This window comes from Nelusetta ayraudi, unplaced genomic scaffold, assembly GCF_046127955.1.
Source record: "Nelusetta ayraudi isolate G7.1 ecotype Tasmania unplaced genomic scaffold, CSIRO-AGI_Nayr_v1 ptg000175l, whole genome shotgun sequence".
NCBI classification, from domain to species: Eukaryota; Metazoa; Chordata; class Actinopteri; order Tetraodontiformes; family Monacanthidae; genus Nelusetta; species Nelusetta ayraudi.
Window position 1 is genome coordinate 507501 of NW_027466224.1, and position 15905 is coordinate 523405.

Consider the following 15905-nt stretch of genomic DNA (forward strand, 5'->3'; position numbering starts at 1 on the left):
TTATTCCGTCTTCCCCGCAGCAGCGACGGCTCACTGGGGGGCCGGAGGAGGCCATTAAACACAGGGGGGGTGTCACCACAGCGCTGACTTATAGTACTCATAACACACACACACACACACACACACACACACACACACACACACACACACACACACACACACACACACACACACACACACACACACGCAGCAGCAGCATCGCGGTGACAAACAAACACAAACAGGCCAAAACTGAAATGAGCTTCATTCATAATTCACAGGGATGTAAATATGAAAACAGCAGCAGCACGATGCGGTCTTTCTGATTTCAATAATCATGATTGACAGCTGATTGATGGTCCGGGCCCACAGCTGATTGGCTCTTCGCTAGGTAGCCTCTTAGCATGCGATGTCGAGCTGCACATTAAAAAACCTGCAACAAAGTGCAGGTTTTTTTATTTAGTTTTACGCTCACATTTAATATTTTATTCACCAATTTCTTCATTTATGAATTTATTTATTTGCCACTTTCACATCTGGATTTTTTGTTTTTTTCCCCCCCAACCAGGATGCAGCTCCTGAGTCCCTCCTGAGAGATATTAAGTTTCTCCTCATAAAGACCCTCAAAAGAAATAATAATTTAACCGCCCCCCCCCCCCAAAAAAAACACAAGAAGACCCTGGTGTCGCTGCCTCTGCCGAGCGTCGCTCTCTCTCTCTCTCCGCCACTGTTTCATTGTGACTGTTTCTGACCTTCAGAATCAAATAATCCCATCAGAAAAAAGGCAAATGTTTAGGTTTCTCACGTGCAACATGAATGAAAAGTGACCGCGCGGTCGTGACGGAGCGCTGAAATTGGATTTGGCCGGGGCCCTAACCTCGGCCCCGCCCCCCTCCAACCTCCCCGACTCACCCCGTCCCCCCCCCGAACTCTCCCAAAACTCACTCGACCCCCCCGTGTCCTGTGTGTTCTGGGGCCAGGAGGCTAATTTGATTTGTCCGACCACAGACGGGAGGGGGGGGAGGGTGGTGGTGGTGGGGGTGAGGTCTTGGGGTGAGTGGGTGAGGGGGGGATCTGGGGGTGAGGCGTCGGCTAAAAACCGTCTGTCGCTGTTCCGGACCCTGGCGGCGCTCGGCGAGGAGATACTGTAACGCCTGGATGACATATGGCTGTACTCTCTCTCTCTCTCTCTCTCTCTCTCTCACACACACACACACACACACACACACACACACACACACACACACACACACACACACACACACACACACACACACACACACACAGGGTGGGTGCAGACCTGTGCTGGCGGTTGATGGAGGCCACCATCAGGGCGGTCCAGCCCAGGCGGTGGCGCTGGTTGGGGTCGACGCCCTCTTTCAACAACCTGGACCGAGAGGAGAGCAGAGAGAGGCGGTCAAATCAGCCCTGTGTGATGAGGGTTGTAAACAGCGGGCTAACCGACGACAGTGTGTGTGTGTGTGTGTGTGTGTGTGTGTAGGCCCTGAACGTCACACGGCAGAAACAGCTGGAGGGGCCGCAGCTTCACCCACTGCTACACTGCAGACAGGTGTGTGTGAGGATGATGGGTGTGTGTGTTACATTGAGAGGGAGATAGAGAGATAGAGAGAGGTGCTGTGTCGTGGGGCAGACAGTGTGTGTGTGTGTTTACAGTCAACATGGAGGCCTCTGTCTGGCATGGATCTGTTTCACTCAGTCTCTCTCCCCTCTGTCTATTTCTTCCTCTGTCACACACACACACACACACACACACACACACACACACACACACACACACACACACACACACCAAATTATTTAGACCTATTTTATTTAATTCCATTAAGAATCATTTGCTCTAATAGGGAACCTTCCCTTGTGTGCGTGTGTGTGTGTTCATTGTGTGTGTGTGTGTGTGTGTGTGTCTTTTTCTACTAAACCAAAGCACTTAACACATGTGTGCTCTCTCACCTTTACCATCTGCCACACAGGTAACAAGAGCCGAGCACACACACACACACACACACACACACACACACACACACACACACACACACACACACACACACACACACACACACACAATGTTGTGACAGACTGCAGACTTTCCAACTTGTTGCACACCAGAATCGTCACTGTTAAAAACTTTGTTTTGTTTTTCATCTTCCATAAAAGTTCCAGTTCACTGAGTCTGACTTCATCTTATCCACGGAACAGCGCTGCCCCCCAGCGGTGGCTGCTGGTAATACAACCACATTTACAATTGGGGCCTTTACACAAGTATCTACATGGGATTTTATTCAATGTTCATGCTGTATATGTGTGTGTATATATATATGTGTGTGTGTGTGTGTGTGTGTGTGTGTGTGTGTGCGTGTACCTGGCGACATCCTCGGAGTTGTTGGTCCTTGCAGCCTCCAGAAGAGCATCACCTGAGGAACCAGGGAATTAGTCATAAATATCAAAATACATCATAATAATAATAAATACATAAGCTGTAATCACTTTACATTCAGTCTGAAACTCAACAGCCAACAATCATTGACAGCCCACTGGCGCCACCAGGTGGGCAGACTGGCAGGTACCTTTGCTGTCCGAGTCCTTCCTCAGGCAGAGGGCCACGGCAGCAGCTGCGGCGGTCAGCCCGGCAGAGGCCGCTCCTGCCCGGCCTCCTTCTCCTCCTCCTCCTCCGCCGCTATGCTCCCAGTAGCGGTTGTTGTTGCGCCCTCTGCTGGCCAGAGCTGACCAAGAGCTGCGGCGGTTCTCCAGATTGGACAGCCACCTAGGGGCGAGGTGGTGGTACTGCACCGACGGATTGACGCTGGAACCGAGCCTCTCCGGTTCGGACAGAAGGCTCTTCCGGGACAGCCGCGAGGTGGACAGCAGCGGGTTCCGTGAGGTTTCGGCTGCCGGCGAACCGTGAGCCGCGGCCCCGGCCGGGCTGGTCTGAAGCACCCGGCTGCAGGGCGACAGACTCCGCGACCTTCGTGCTAGCAGCCTACCGGGGACCGACGATAACATGGCGCTAAATCAGGTGAAGGCGAGCCACGGATGAGAACCTTAGAGTCCAGCACGAAGGCTCCGGAGAACCAGAGAACCGCGACGACCTGCAGGAAGTAGCCGTGACACCTGCACTCAGAGCCGGGGGAGCCGAGACGACAACAACCTCTCGGCTTCGGTTCATCACAACAAGCGTGGATGTCGATGGGATGTCACCAGAAGGAGCATTGCATCATGGGAAATGTCGTTTTCTTTCTGGAAACTTCTGCGTGAGGCTCCAGTCAGCGGCTTTACGTCCTAAAGCAGGAGTTTTGTGTGGGATACTCGATAGATAGATAGTGAGGTTTAAAGAATAAATATATGTCTGCCCCAACAATAATAATTTTGCAAACATCTTTCACATTTGTATGTTCTTAAAAAATGTTTTATAATTCAATTTAATCATCTTTACTTGTGTGGGTGCTTAAATATCTCTTTTAAAAACACATTTTAACATCTTTGTGCGTTTTAATATATTTTCAAACACACTGTAACGTCTAAATGTTATGTTTTGTTGTAACATCTTTATTTAAAAACACATTTTAATAACTTTGAATACATTTAAACATAATTCTCAATTCAACAAATGTATTCATTTTAATGCCTGCTTGTGCTATTCATCAAATCAAATAACGATGAACAGATCAACATTAGTCAGAGACTTTTATCATCACAGCGCACCATGGACAGCGTTGCTTTTCATATCACTGTCTCAACGTCGTGATTAAATAATTTTAAAATGATGCTTTATTGCCATCATGGAAACACCCTAAATTAATACACCTCATATTACCCTCAACATGACACTACAGTTCGAGAATCCATAGAGAATCACACTTCCACATTACATCACCTTCACAGAGGAGACCAAGGTGAGCAAAACGTCGTTTCATGATCATTTAAATCATAGTTAAGACACAGTAGCTAAGGCCACTAATACTGTCAAAATTTCCCCAAAAATATGCAATTTTAAGAGATTCCTCCACAAAGTTTTTATAAGTTCACCAACACTAAACTCTCGGAGCTTAAAATGTTGTCCAAAATTGTCCAATAAACTGCGTATTGTCGCCGGTTGTACTTCTCTAAGTGTGGCTAGGCCTCCAGAGAAGGCCTAGCTGTCTGCAATAAAGTTATTATTAAAAAAAAAAAAAAAAAAAAAAAGTGGCGCCGGACAAAACATGGCCGCATACTGTCGTTAGCTAGCACCTATTTGCAGATAACACTCTGTGACGACGGAGCAGCGTAAAAAAAACAAAAAACAAAAAAACAACAACAGATAGAAAAGCCACATTTTAGATAATCAGTGTCTTACTTCCTGTGTTTTCTTCTCGCCCCAGACTCAGTTTCCTCTCTCACTTCCACTTTAGACACTAATAATGTATTCATTTCGCCCCTGTAGTTCGCTAAAGAGACGTTTCGATGTTTCTTCGTCTTTAATTCAGGTAGATTTTTTTTTTTCCTCACTCCGCGCCTCCTCTGGAGTTCCCTGGTTGGCGCCCCCTAGGACAGTCACACTATGAAAACTTTGAAAGCTTCTGCCAAGAAGGGTGCTTTGAGTCAGAAATACCCGCGTTTTTCAAAAAGTTACAAGCTAAGAAGTGTAGCAGGTGCTCTTGAACGTGTCATAAACCACAGTGTGTCTGCCTGAAATGGTAACACAAACCAAACTAAGAAACTAAGAAAAAATATTTCATAGGAATATCGAAATAATGAAACCAATGAAAGAACGTGACGTTGCTTTGACTTCTTCAGTACACGAATTGATTTCATTTAATATATTATTTTTAACTCCGCCCTCTGACAATATTCATCCTGACGCTCATAGTGGGAATACGGCTGAAGAAATCCGGAGAAACCCTTTCACCACCAGGTGGCGGTGAAACAACAGTTTCGTATGTGCGGCTGCTGCAAACCAACGTCGTCATCGTTTGGCTTTTTCTCCTATAATGAAGAAACGTGTGTGGGGTTGAGACACAGACAATGACACATTTCATTTTTGTATTTGCACTATCACCTCTGTTTTGAAGATGTTTTTGAAAAATATAGGCTACTTATGAACAAACTGGACATACAATCACAGTTGGTTGTGAGGATATTATCCTGAATAAGCTTGTTTTTTTTGCAATTAATCTCATGTTATTAATTGGTAAGTTTGGTAATGACACAAAATGACACAAAGGTTTCAAATATTTCTACTACAATTTAATCTGAACGCAAAAAGCTTTGGAACTAATTAACAAAAAAAAAAAAGTGATTATATGCTGCAGTACCTTTTCGACGTTCCTCAGTTTAAAAAAAAGAAGAGATTATTGTGTCTGATACCTTTAACTTCTTTTTCTCTGTTTTATTGGTTTTTTAGAGTTTCACTAGGGAAAATTAAAATATGATTATGTCATAGAGATGTTTATGTGTTTGTGATAGATGCTGATTGTCTGCACTTTGTTTGCATGTTGGAATTTCAAAAAATATTCTTGTAATAATATAAATATCAGCCAGCATAACTGGGGTTGACTGACTGAAATATTGCAGGAAATCAAAGAGTCGTGTGTTCACTGTCTGGACTGCAGTGCCTAAACCACGGTTTTCAAACGTACGGCCCGTGGGCCGGATCAGGCCTGCGTACAAGATTTTTCCGGCCCGTGATGTGATTTTGCAAAGTATTAAAAAAAGGAGCTGCAGTTTTTCAATTAAAGAAAAAATGTGTCTACTGGATGTCACAATAGTGTTTTTACTACACAAACAAACTTTTAATACTGGGGCTGAGCAAGTAGGCCCAAGCGCAGCCACTCTGAAGCTATATTGTCTTTCTGCCTAGTGCCCACCATATTACCTCTCCTATCTCTCTTTTATATAAATATAAACTTGTCAAAACTATAAGACAATATGATTATTATGCACATTCACATTTATATATGCATCAATACTATCTTGAATGAATGAATGATGGAATGAATGCTATGTATCCAGTTGTTGTGATTGTGACCACAGTCCTCGGACCCTGAAGTATCCATGTGTGGCGCTCAGCTTTCCGAGCGGTCGGTGAAGGCGTCACGGGGGGGGAAGGCGTGTCTTGGTCGCCTGGCTGCCTGCTCAGTGTGCCTCCTCCTTCTCCTCCTCCTCCTCCTCTTCCTGCTCCCCCTCCTCCGTCACCGCACCTCCTTCCAGCCACCTGCCTCCGCGATGGAGAGCCGCTGCGGCTGCTGCTGTTGCTACTGCTGCTGACTGCAGACCGGAAGCTGGAGGAAGCCCACGTCAGCTGAAGGAGGAGCAGCGGAAACCGAGACATATGGTCAGTGAGCAGCTGGAACTTGGTGAGAACGTCGGTGCCGTCTGCAGCCCTCCGCCTGTGCGCGCGCGCGTGTGTGTTTTCTGGTGTGTGTCGGCGGCACTGCAGCTGTTGCAACTCCCCGAGCGCGCTCACGTCCGCACACGCGCCGGCCGTCACAAGACGCAGCCTGCAGCCGGAGGTGGAGGTGGAGGAGGTGGAGGAGGAGGACCTGAGCCCGGCTCTCCCTCCGCTCCTGGGGGACCCTGCAGAGAACTCCCTCACAAGCCCTTAGAACCACCACCACCACCCCCCACACACACACCCCAGCGTCCAATCAGCGGATATGTCGGGACGGAGCGTGAGCATCCCGGACGACCGGGCGTTCGCCAGCTTCAAAGCGGAGTGTCTGAGCGAGGAGGGCTGGCAGCTGACCCACAGCAAGAGGGGCGTCACGGTGTGGATCCAGGACATGGAGGAGGGCAAGTCAGTGCACCGCATCAAGGTAAGACCCTCCGCAGACCAGAACCAGCAAACCACAGCAACAAAAAAGATGAAAGTTTTGCAGTCTGCTGGAAGCAGACTGAAGGTTCTCAGGGGAACCTCCGCAGGCTCTTCACGAGCTGCGTTTCCAAGACCTCTAGAACTGCGCAAAACCTAAATAAAAAAAAAACTGGAAAAACCTCTCAAATATGCCTAAAAGGGTTTTGACGCTCTCATGAGGTGTTTTTTTCCCCCCCAAGCGTATCGACATAGGCTGCGTTTCCATTCCAGTTTTTCACAAAATAAAAGCAATATTCTAAAATTTTGTCAAAGTACAACTGCCATTTGCAGGTGTTTTCATTGAATGGTTTGAACTTTGAAGCACATGAGACATAAAAATCTTGTCAAATCTCGTCCCGCGGTACCCCACTATAAGGAGGAGGGAGGTACAAAACATTTTGCATTTCCATGTTGTTTGCTGTCAAGAAGGGTTGTTATATTTTTTCTCTTTGATTACTTGTAAAAAATATTCCATCTCCTCCTCCATCCAATTATAGTGCGCCATTTTCACTACAAGTGAATGTCATGTCTGGTGATGTGTCGTTGTGAAAAAAGTGTTTCTATGACACTTTTGCGTTATACCTCTGTATAGATACGTGTGAAAAACCACCTCGCGAGAGCGTCAAAACCTTTCAGCCATATTTGAGAGGTTCTTCTAAGTTGAGCTGCTTCCATCACCAGTTTTTTTTTATTGCCATATTTAGGTATTGTGCAATTCTAGGGGTCGTGGAAACGCAGCAATAGACGTATATCGCAAAAGTGTCAGCGGACGTGACGTACAGGGTCACGTGACCAGTTCACTTCAAGTGTTTGGACGGAGGAGGAGACGAAAGATTTTTGACGAGTAATCAAAGAGAAAAATATAACAATCATTTTTGACAGCAAACACAAGTGAACAAACAAAAGCAAACGTAGTTCACGTTGAATCTCGCGGGACGACATTTGATGACAATTACTGCTCATGCGCTTCACACCATTCAATGGAAACACCTGCAAATCGCAATTGTACTTTGTTGGAATTTTAGAAACATCGCTTTTATTTTGCCAAAAACTGTCTTGGAAATGCAGCTACGCTCCCATCACAGCACGAGTGTCGACCGTTTCGGGTTCCCTTGGCTCAAGCGAGGAGGACAAGTAGGGAGCAGGACCTTCAGCCAGACCAGGAGGTGTTGGAGGAGGTGCAAGCCTGACAAAGGTTCTGAAACCAGGAGCTTTGTCCGGCTGAGCATCTGCTGTTGGTCCTGAGGAGCAGCAGGTGGAGGGGGAGGGGAGCTGCTTATCTCTCTCTCTGAAACTGTAGAAATGCAGTAAAAAACAAAACAAACAAAAGACTCATATGTGAACAACTGAGTCATGAGTTGATCCATTGGGGCGGAGCCTCTTCTGCTGCCGAGGCCCATCGAGGAGCTGAAGATCAGAAACTTCCTGCTTTGGTGAACTCCCCAGAGCTTTTGTAGTTTAGTTACAAGTTTATAGTTGTGGTCAGACAGTATGAATCAAACCCAAATGTCAGTCAGTCACCTCACTGTCCCCTCTATTTAGAGTGTAATACTACAGTTGGCCACTTTGCGATGCTGGGATTCCAACTCTCTGCTGCAGATTAGCGCTAGGCTAACGTTGACTGTAGTGGCCGTTGGTGATGTGTTTCCATGATGTGGAAGCTTCACCTGTGTCGCTTACGGTGACTCACCTGAGCCAACCACTCATCTTGTGTGTGTGTGTGTGTGTGTGTGTGTGTGTGTGTGTGTGTGTGTATGTGCGTTAGTACGCATGCGTTCATGTGTGTGTGTTCCTGTTCCTGCTGCTGAATCCGGGTGTGAGCCTCCAGGTGTTTACTTACTGAACCGACTCTTGAGCACAGCGGTTGATGCGTGTCAGTGCACGTGTGTGTGTGTGTGTTTAGGGGGCTGGAACTGTTATAGTCCCCATCCACCTATGTTGCGTGTGTGTCTGTGTGAGAGAGAGAGAGAGAGAGAGCGAGAGATGAGGCCTAACAGACTCATTTGCCTATGCGTTTCCTCAGGGTATGCCCTGTGTGTGTGTGTGTGTGTGTGTGTGTGTGTGTGTGTGTGTGTGTGTGTGTGTGTGTGTGTGTGTGTGTGTGTGGTGTGTTTGCAGAGCTGCTGTGGGGAAACACACCTGTCCTGAATTAAAAAGGATGAATAGGCAGAACCCTGGACTACACACACACACACACACACACACACACTGAGGGTTGGGCGGAGTCCCTCCTAGCAACTGCTGCTTTATCTTTATGTAAATATGACAGTAACAGGAGCTCTGTGTGTCAACTACACAGAGTACAGCAGAGACATGGCAACTGTGTGTGCGTGTCCCTGTGTGCATGCGTGTGTGTGTGTCAGGGCAACACCACGGATACAGCTCATCTATTTATAGCAGAAACAGAAACATGCGTCTTTGCTGATGCGTGTTGGCTGATTTGTGTGTGCGAGTGCCGAGAACCTGGAACTTCCTCCTTCCTGCCTCGCTCGGCCGCACACAGAGAGAGAGAGAGAGGGAGAGAGAGAGAGAGAGAGAGAGAGAGAGAGAGAGAGAGAGAGAGAGAGAGAGAGAGAGAGAGCGGATTGTGATTGTCTTTGGCAGCATGAAATGATCATCGGTCCCTTCGTTACGTGCAGGATGGTTTCCACCGTCCACCAAAAATGGGCGGAGGCCTGAAATGACCAGAAAGTACAGGGGGACACCAAAGTTGGTTGCAAAAGGATTAAAAAAAAAAAAAAAAAAAAATAGCTTTCAGTAATGGGGCGGAGCCTTGAATTGACACTGTAACAAACTGGTTACGATGTTTCTGTTGGTCTAAACCAGGAGTGTCAAACTCACACAGTGAGGCGGCCAACATATAAAACTTTCGCGAGCCAACATTGATGTTCATTGAAAAAAATCTTCCTCCAGATGGAACAGTGAACTGTTTTATATGGACCCAAACAACCTGGACATGGAACAAGTCATGTTTAATACCATACAATAAATAATGTCATATTGCACACATGCAAAATTGAATTTCAAATTTAAAAAAACTCATGAAAATAAATAAAATGTCCATAAAAATAGTTTTGCTGCAGATTTAAATTTCAACTGTAACATTTTTCAATGGGCTAATAACACATTTAAAAATAAAATAACCACAATAAACCAATGAAGTCAGAATAATAATATCCTTCAATGAACGTCCTGTCCTGACTGAGCAGAGCATTCTGGGATTTGTAGTTTTAGCGCTACATGTGCTATATAACACCAGCAGTCTAGCAGCTCCAGTAGTGAGTTTTACATAGCCTTGCGGGCCAAATATTACTACGCTGTGGGCCAAATTTGGCCCACGGGCCAGAATTTGACACCTTTGGTCTAAATCATCAGTCAAAAAAATCATCCAGTAGGAAAAAAAGGTCAATTTTGTCTGATTTGCAGCAGAATTGGCCATCAAGTTGTGGGCGTGGCTACGGTTTTGTAGCCAGCCGCTTACTGACTTGGTCCCTCCTAAATCTGAGGTTTGCATACTGGCCTTCTGATTGGTCCAGAAGTGGTGGACGAGTGAGGCTGTCGGCAGCCAATCAGAAGAGCCTGTCGCTCTACCATCACAGGCTCCGGACCTGGTGACCTGAACCCACGGCTGCAACTCAGAGCTGAAGGCTCGTAAATTGAGTCGCTAATTGAGTCGACGTGACTCAGGATGTAATCGAGTCGTGACCCACTTTCCCCCGTCTGACTCACTTCAAGCATTCTGGAGACGGGAAGCTCATCTGCTGTCGGTGGATCATGAAACTTCTGGATAGTCTTTTTAAAGACAGCGTTTGGGTTCGAAGAGGAACAGGACATAGAAGAAGAAGAAGCTGTAGGAAGAGGAACAGGACATAGAAGAAGAAGAAGCTGTAGAAGATATAGTAGGAGATATAGAAGAAGAAGAAGAAGTTATTGAACAATATATTGAAGAAGCTATAGAAGAAGATATAGGTGGAGATATAGGAGAAGAAGACGCTATAGAAGAAGAAGATATAATACAAGATATAGAAGAAGAAGCTATAGAAGGAGATAGAGAAGAAGATATAGATGGAGATATAGGAGAAGAAGAAGCTATAGAATGAGATAGAGAAGAAGAAGATAGAGAAGGAGAAGAAGTAGAAGAAGGATGTGGTTCTGTGAGCTCCTGCACTGGTTTGAAAGTAAAGCCATGGGCAGAGCGCCCCCTGTGGTCAGTGTTGACCACAGCTGTCCTCACCGTCTCCACCATCCTCTGTTCTGGCCTGAAGATGTTCTGACTCTTCTTCTCTGAGCTCGTCTAGGCCTCATTCAAACCATCACCTGCTGTCAAACAACAGTGTGTGAGTGTGATCAGAGTGTGATCAGAGTGTGGACTTCTGCCTCAGTTAGAATATGCATATTTCTGCAGAGTGATCTTTTCAGAAGATCTCAGACAGTCTTCGTATTTAGTTGCTTCAGATTTATTAACTTTAATCTCTCAGTAGTGTGAAAAAAAATTATATTAAACATCCATATTTTCAGGCTTTCGTAGGGCAGCGGTCCACATCCAACCAGCCAATCCCTGAAGGACACTGGTGTGATCAACTTAGACAGGTTTTTTTTTTTTTTCGTTTTTCTGCTTTGATTTCGTGTTAATTGGATTTTGCTGCTTTGGTGGAAACAAAGTGTCAGTCATCACTGTGCAGCACTGGGTGGATTAAATTATGACTGGGTTTGTGTTGACACACCCTCCTTTGTTGTGTTTTTGTGTGTCAGATGATTGGGGGTGGGAGGGGCCTTGGGGAGAACACAAACATAAACAACACACACACACACACACACTGTGCAGCTCTGGAGGACAGTGATCACATGATCTGATGATGAACAGCCTTGAAAAGGTGTTGGCTTACCTGTTTGTGTGTGTATGTGTGTGTGTGTGTGTGTGCGTCAGTGTCAGATGGTGTGTAAGGACGTGTCGGCTGAGACCATGTACGACGTCCTCCACGACACCGGCTACCGCAGCTCCTGGGACCCCAACGTCATCGAGACCTTCGACATCGGCAGGCTGACCGTCAACGCTGACGTGGGCTACTACTCCTGTAGGCCACGCACACACACAGACACAGACACACACACACCTGCAGGCAGGAAGTGGTGTCTGAGTGGCTGACTCTCTCCCTCAGGGAGCTGCCCCAGGCCGCTGAGGAACCGCGACGTGGTCACGCTGCGCTCCTGGCTGCCCATTGGACGAGATTACATCATCATGAACTACTCTGTCAAACATCCTGTGAGTAGTGGGAACACACACACACACACACACACACACACACACACACACACACACACACACATAGTGGGGGAGCCAATGTCAGGTGGACCTTTAGCTTCAGGTTCTTGAACAACATTGGCCTCCTCTTCCTCCTCCTTCTTCTTCCTCTTCTTCTTCCTCCTCCTTGTCTTCCTCCTTCTCTTCTTCTTCCTCTTCTTCATTCTCTTCTTCCTCCTCTTTCTCTCCTCCTCCTCTTCCTCCTTCTCGTCTTCCTCCTTCCTCATCCTCTTCTTTATCCTCCTTCCCTCCTCCTCTTCCTCTTTATCTTCTTCTTCCTCCTCCTCTTCTTCAACCTCCTACTCCTCTTTTTCCTCTTCCTCCTCTTTCTCTCCTCCTCCTCATCTTTCTCCTCCTCCATCTCCTCCCCTTTCTCCTCCTCATCCTCGTCTTCCTCCTTCCTCCTCCTCCTCTTCATCCTCCTTCCCCCTCCTCTCCTCCTCCCTTTCCCTCCTCCTCCTCCTTATCTTCTTCTTCCTCCTCTCCCTCCACAGCTACCTAAGGTCAACAGGAAGTAGCTGGTGGGTTTCCTGTTCACTGCTGTTAAATCCTCCTGCACTGCTCAGCCAGCCACAGCTTCATGTGTTTCAGGTTTCCTCCCCACCCCCTTCCCGTCCCCCCCACCCCCTCCCCCCCGCACTCCTCCCGTCTCACTAATATTGACAAAAGGATAAAATGTCTCATGTGACATCCGCATTCCTGCACCAATAAGTGCTTTGGAACATTAGGTGTGTGTGTGTGTGTGTGTGTGTGTGTGTGTGTGTGTGTGTGTGTGTGTGTGTGTGTGTGTGTGTGTGTGTGTGTGTTCAGTGCCTGCCTGTGTTGGATTAGTGGAGGTCACTCGTGATAGTCATCAGGAGTTGAGAGCCAGTAATCATCAAACTGTACAGACAGCAGGATGCTGCCCCTCCCCCCACCAGCAGGGGGCAGTGCCCGGCGGCCAATCACAGCAAGGAGGACTAAACTGACCAGAATGATATGGTGAATGTCCATCAACTGTGAATGCAGAGTAAAACTTGATGTGTGTGTGTGTGTGTGTGTGTGTGTGTGTGTGTGTGTGTGTGTGTGTGTGTGTGTGTGTGTGTGTGTGTGTGCGTGTGTGCAGAAATACCCTCCCAAACACAACATGGTGCGCGCCGTGTCCGTCCAGACCGGCTACATGATCCAGAACCAGGGACCCAACCACTGCATCCTGACCTACCTGGCCCAGGTAGACCCCCGAGGTAAACACACACACACACACACACACACACACACACACACACACACGGGAAGAGGATGTCTTGCATGCACAATGAGGTTATTTATCTTTTATCTTATTTGGTTGAAGCCAAATGTTGAGATGTTGTGGTGTTTTGCTCTGATAGGTTCGTTGCCCAAGTGGATGGTGAAGAAGTCGTCTCATTACCTGGCCCCTCGGGTGAGACCTCTGCTCAATCAATCAATCGATCAATTAATTAATCAGTCAGTCAGTCAGTCGATCGATGGATCGATCAATCAATCAATCAATCAATCAATCAATCAATCAATCAATCAATCAGTCAATCAATCAGACTTTATTGAAGCTGAAGAACTGGGCATCTATAATCCCTAAACTCTCCATCCTCATGAATGTTGAGTTGTGTTGTGTTGTGTTGGATTGCATTGTGTTGCATCCTGTTGTGTTGTGTTGCATTGCTGAAGCTGCAGCTCGACGAGGTGGAGTGGGTGTTGTGTTGTCTTTTGTTGCGTTGCGTTGCATTGTGTTGTGTTGCATTGTGTTGTGTTGCATTGTGTTGTGTTGCGTGGTTGTTTGTGTTGTGATTAGTTGTGGTGCATTGTGTTGCGTTGTGTTCAGATTTCATTCAGTTTCATTTATTGCCATTTGTGTAAGAAACAGCTAGGGATTTGTCGCGGCAGTACCCAGTAATCCACAATAAATAAATAATTACATGACTGTGTCACGTGGTTGTGTTGCGTTGTGTTGTGTTGTGTTGCGTTGCGTTGCTGAAGCTGCAGCTCGCGTGTGTTCTGTCGCCGTGCAGGTCAGATGTGCAGCCGCAGCAGTTGTGTTTGTCTCGGTGTCACAGCGTTGCTGTTCACACTATCACTGTGTGTGCGTGTGCGTGTGCGTGTGCGTGTGTGTGTGTGTGTGTGTGTGTGTGTGTGTGTGTGTGTGTGTGTGTGCTCGTGTCTTCTTAGGCCATGAGGAAGATCCACAAGGCCTCCTTGAAGTACACGGAGTGGAAGCGGAGCCACAACCCCGGCCTGAAGCCGTGGCTCTACCCCGAACAGACTACATTACCCAGCATCCCTCTGTCCGAGCTCAGCACCCAGAGAGCCGAGAGCCTGGAGAACATCGACGAGAGCTCGCTGGCCGAGACGCAGGAGAGGGACGACAGCGACTAGCGCACACACACACACAGACACACAGACACAGACACACACACACACACACACACACAGACACAGACACACACAGAGTGTCATGTTTTCCATAATTCAGATCCACTTGGTGCACATGCAACTGCTTCCTGAGGCCTTCACACACACACACACACACACGCACACGCACGCACGCACACACACACTCACACTTGCACTAACACCATCTCATACATGCATAATTCATTAACAGAGGCAGACACGCACACATTCATACACACACTGTGTGTGTGTGTGTGTGTGTGTGTGTAGTGACATTAACATGCGTCACCACTGCACTGTAAAAGGTTTGAAGGTGGATTTTCCAGTGTGTGTTTTTTTTCCTCTCATCAGAACGCACTGATTGAATTACAGTGGCGGACAGAAGTTTCCGGACACCCTCAGGAATATTGTGTTGTAATACTCTAAGTGGCTGCGTGACTCAGAGACAAACACGTTGTTATGATTATTGTTATTATGACACACAATCTCCTTGTTCTGTTTGTGAGTGTGTTGTGGCAGCTCGAACCTTGGCGCCACTGAGCACGTGCAGAAGACAAGAGAAGAGTGACTCTCTGTGCATCGCCACACAATCGCATGTGGTGTCCGACAACCTTGTTTCCACCGCTGTGCGTGTTCGGTAACAATTACTGACCAAGACCGAGAAGAACACACACACACACACACACGCACACCCGCACACACACCTGCTGTACAACACAATCATGTTCATCATGTTCACACACTCGCGTTGTCTCCTCATGTAGCACATTATGACACACACACCTGTCGATAGAAGGCAGCTTGAACTCTGTGACACACACACACACACACACACACACACACACACACACACACACAGTCTCGTTTTAGACACACACAGTCTCTTCTCTATTTCAGAGATGTATGAATGTATGTAGAGATAAATTAAATCAATCTAATTCATTAAATTCCTACAAAGGTTTTCAAACTACTGCTCACGTGTCTTTTTTCGGTTGTGTAGAAGGTGTGTAGAAGGTGTGGCTGATGTGACTTCTGACTTCCTCTGGAATCTATGAGGAAGGATGATGATGATGGCGATGGTGATGAAGATGACGGTCGTGATGATGATGATGATGATGAAGAAGATAATGAAGATGATGATGATGACGGATGACTGCGGTGTCTCCTCTCTCCTGACACCACCCCTCCCTCCATCTTCTTGACAAGCTTTTTCTTGGAGCCTTCATCCCCGTGTGTTTGTGTGTGTGTGTGTGTGTGTGTGTGTGTGTGTGTGTGTGTGTTTTGTACAAGTGGCTTCCTGGTACTATCTTCCTCCCACCTCCACAGCAGGAGACACAAGCAGCATGATGACAACGGTGTGTGTGTGTGTGT

General features: G+C 47.0%; 3 protein-coding genes across 3 annotated transcripts in view; 2 read left to right on the forward strand and 1 right to left on the reverse strand.

Annotated features, from left to right (window-relative positions):
- Positions 1-3246, reverse strand: part of clpb (ClpB family mitochondrial disaggregase) — a 20668-nt gene extending 17422 nt beyond the window's left edge. Inside the window, exons 1-3 of the mRNA XM_076014978.1 lie at positions 2565-3246; positions 2360-2411; positions 1280-1366 (exon numbers count right to left, since the gene is read on the reverse strand). Of these exons, the coding sequence (XP_075871093.1) occupies positions 1280-1366; positions 2360-2411; positions 2565-3000 (575 nt within the window). The 5' untranslated portion in view covers positions 3001-3246. The remainder of the gene's footprint in view (positions 1-1279; positions 1367-2359; positions 2412-2564) is intronic.
- inppl1a (inositol polyphosphate phosphatase-like 1a) overlaps positions 1-15905 on the forward strand; it is a 62185-nt gene that overhangs the window by 41630 nt on the left and 4650 nt on the right. The gene's annotated exons all lie outside the window — the stretch shown is intronic.
- On the forward strand, positions 6149-15505 carry stard10 (StAR related lipid transfer domain containing 10). Its single transcript, XM_076015013.1, has 6 exons — positions 6149-6788; positions 11754-11901; positions 11986-12089; positions 13234-13351; positions 13496-13548; positions 14310-15505. Exons 1-6 carry the CDS (start codon positions 6630-6632, stop codon positions 14514-14516), a joined length of 789 nt encoding a protein of 262 aa, XP_075871128.1. The 5' UTR covers positions 6149-6629; the 3' UTR covers positions 14517-15505.

What these genes read in the sequence shown, in the direction of transcription:
- stard10 (XM_076015013.1), top strand. Translation starts at nt 6,630, where the DNA reads ATGTCGGGACGGAGCGTGAGCATCCCGGACGACCGGGCGTTCGCCAGC. An exon ending in TGACGTGGGCTACTACTCCT is followed by an intron (nt 11,902 to 11,985) that starts GTAGGCCACGCA and finishes TCTCTCCCTCAG; the next exon opens with GGAGCTGCCCCAGGCCGCTG. An exon ending in CTCATTACCTGGCCCCTCGG is followed by an intron (nt 13,549 to 14,309) that starts GTGAGACCTCTG and finishes GTGTCTTCTTAG; the next exon opens with GCCATGAGGAAGATCCACAA.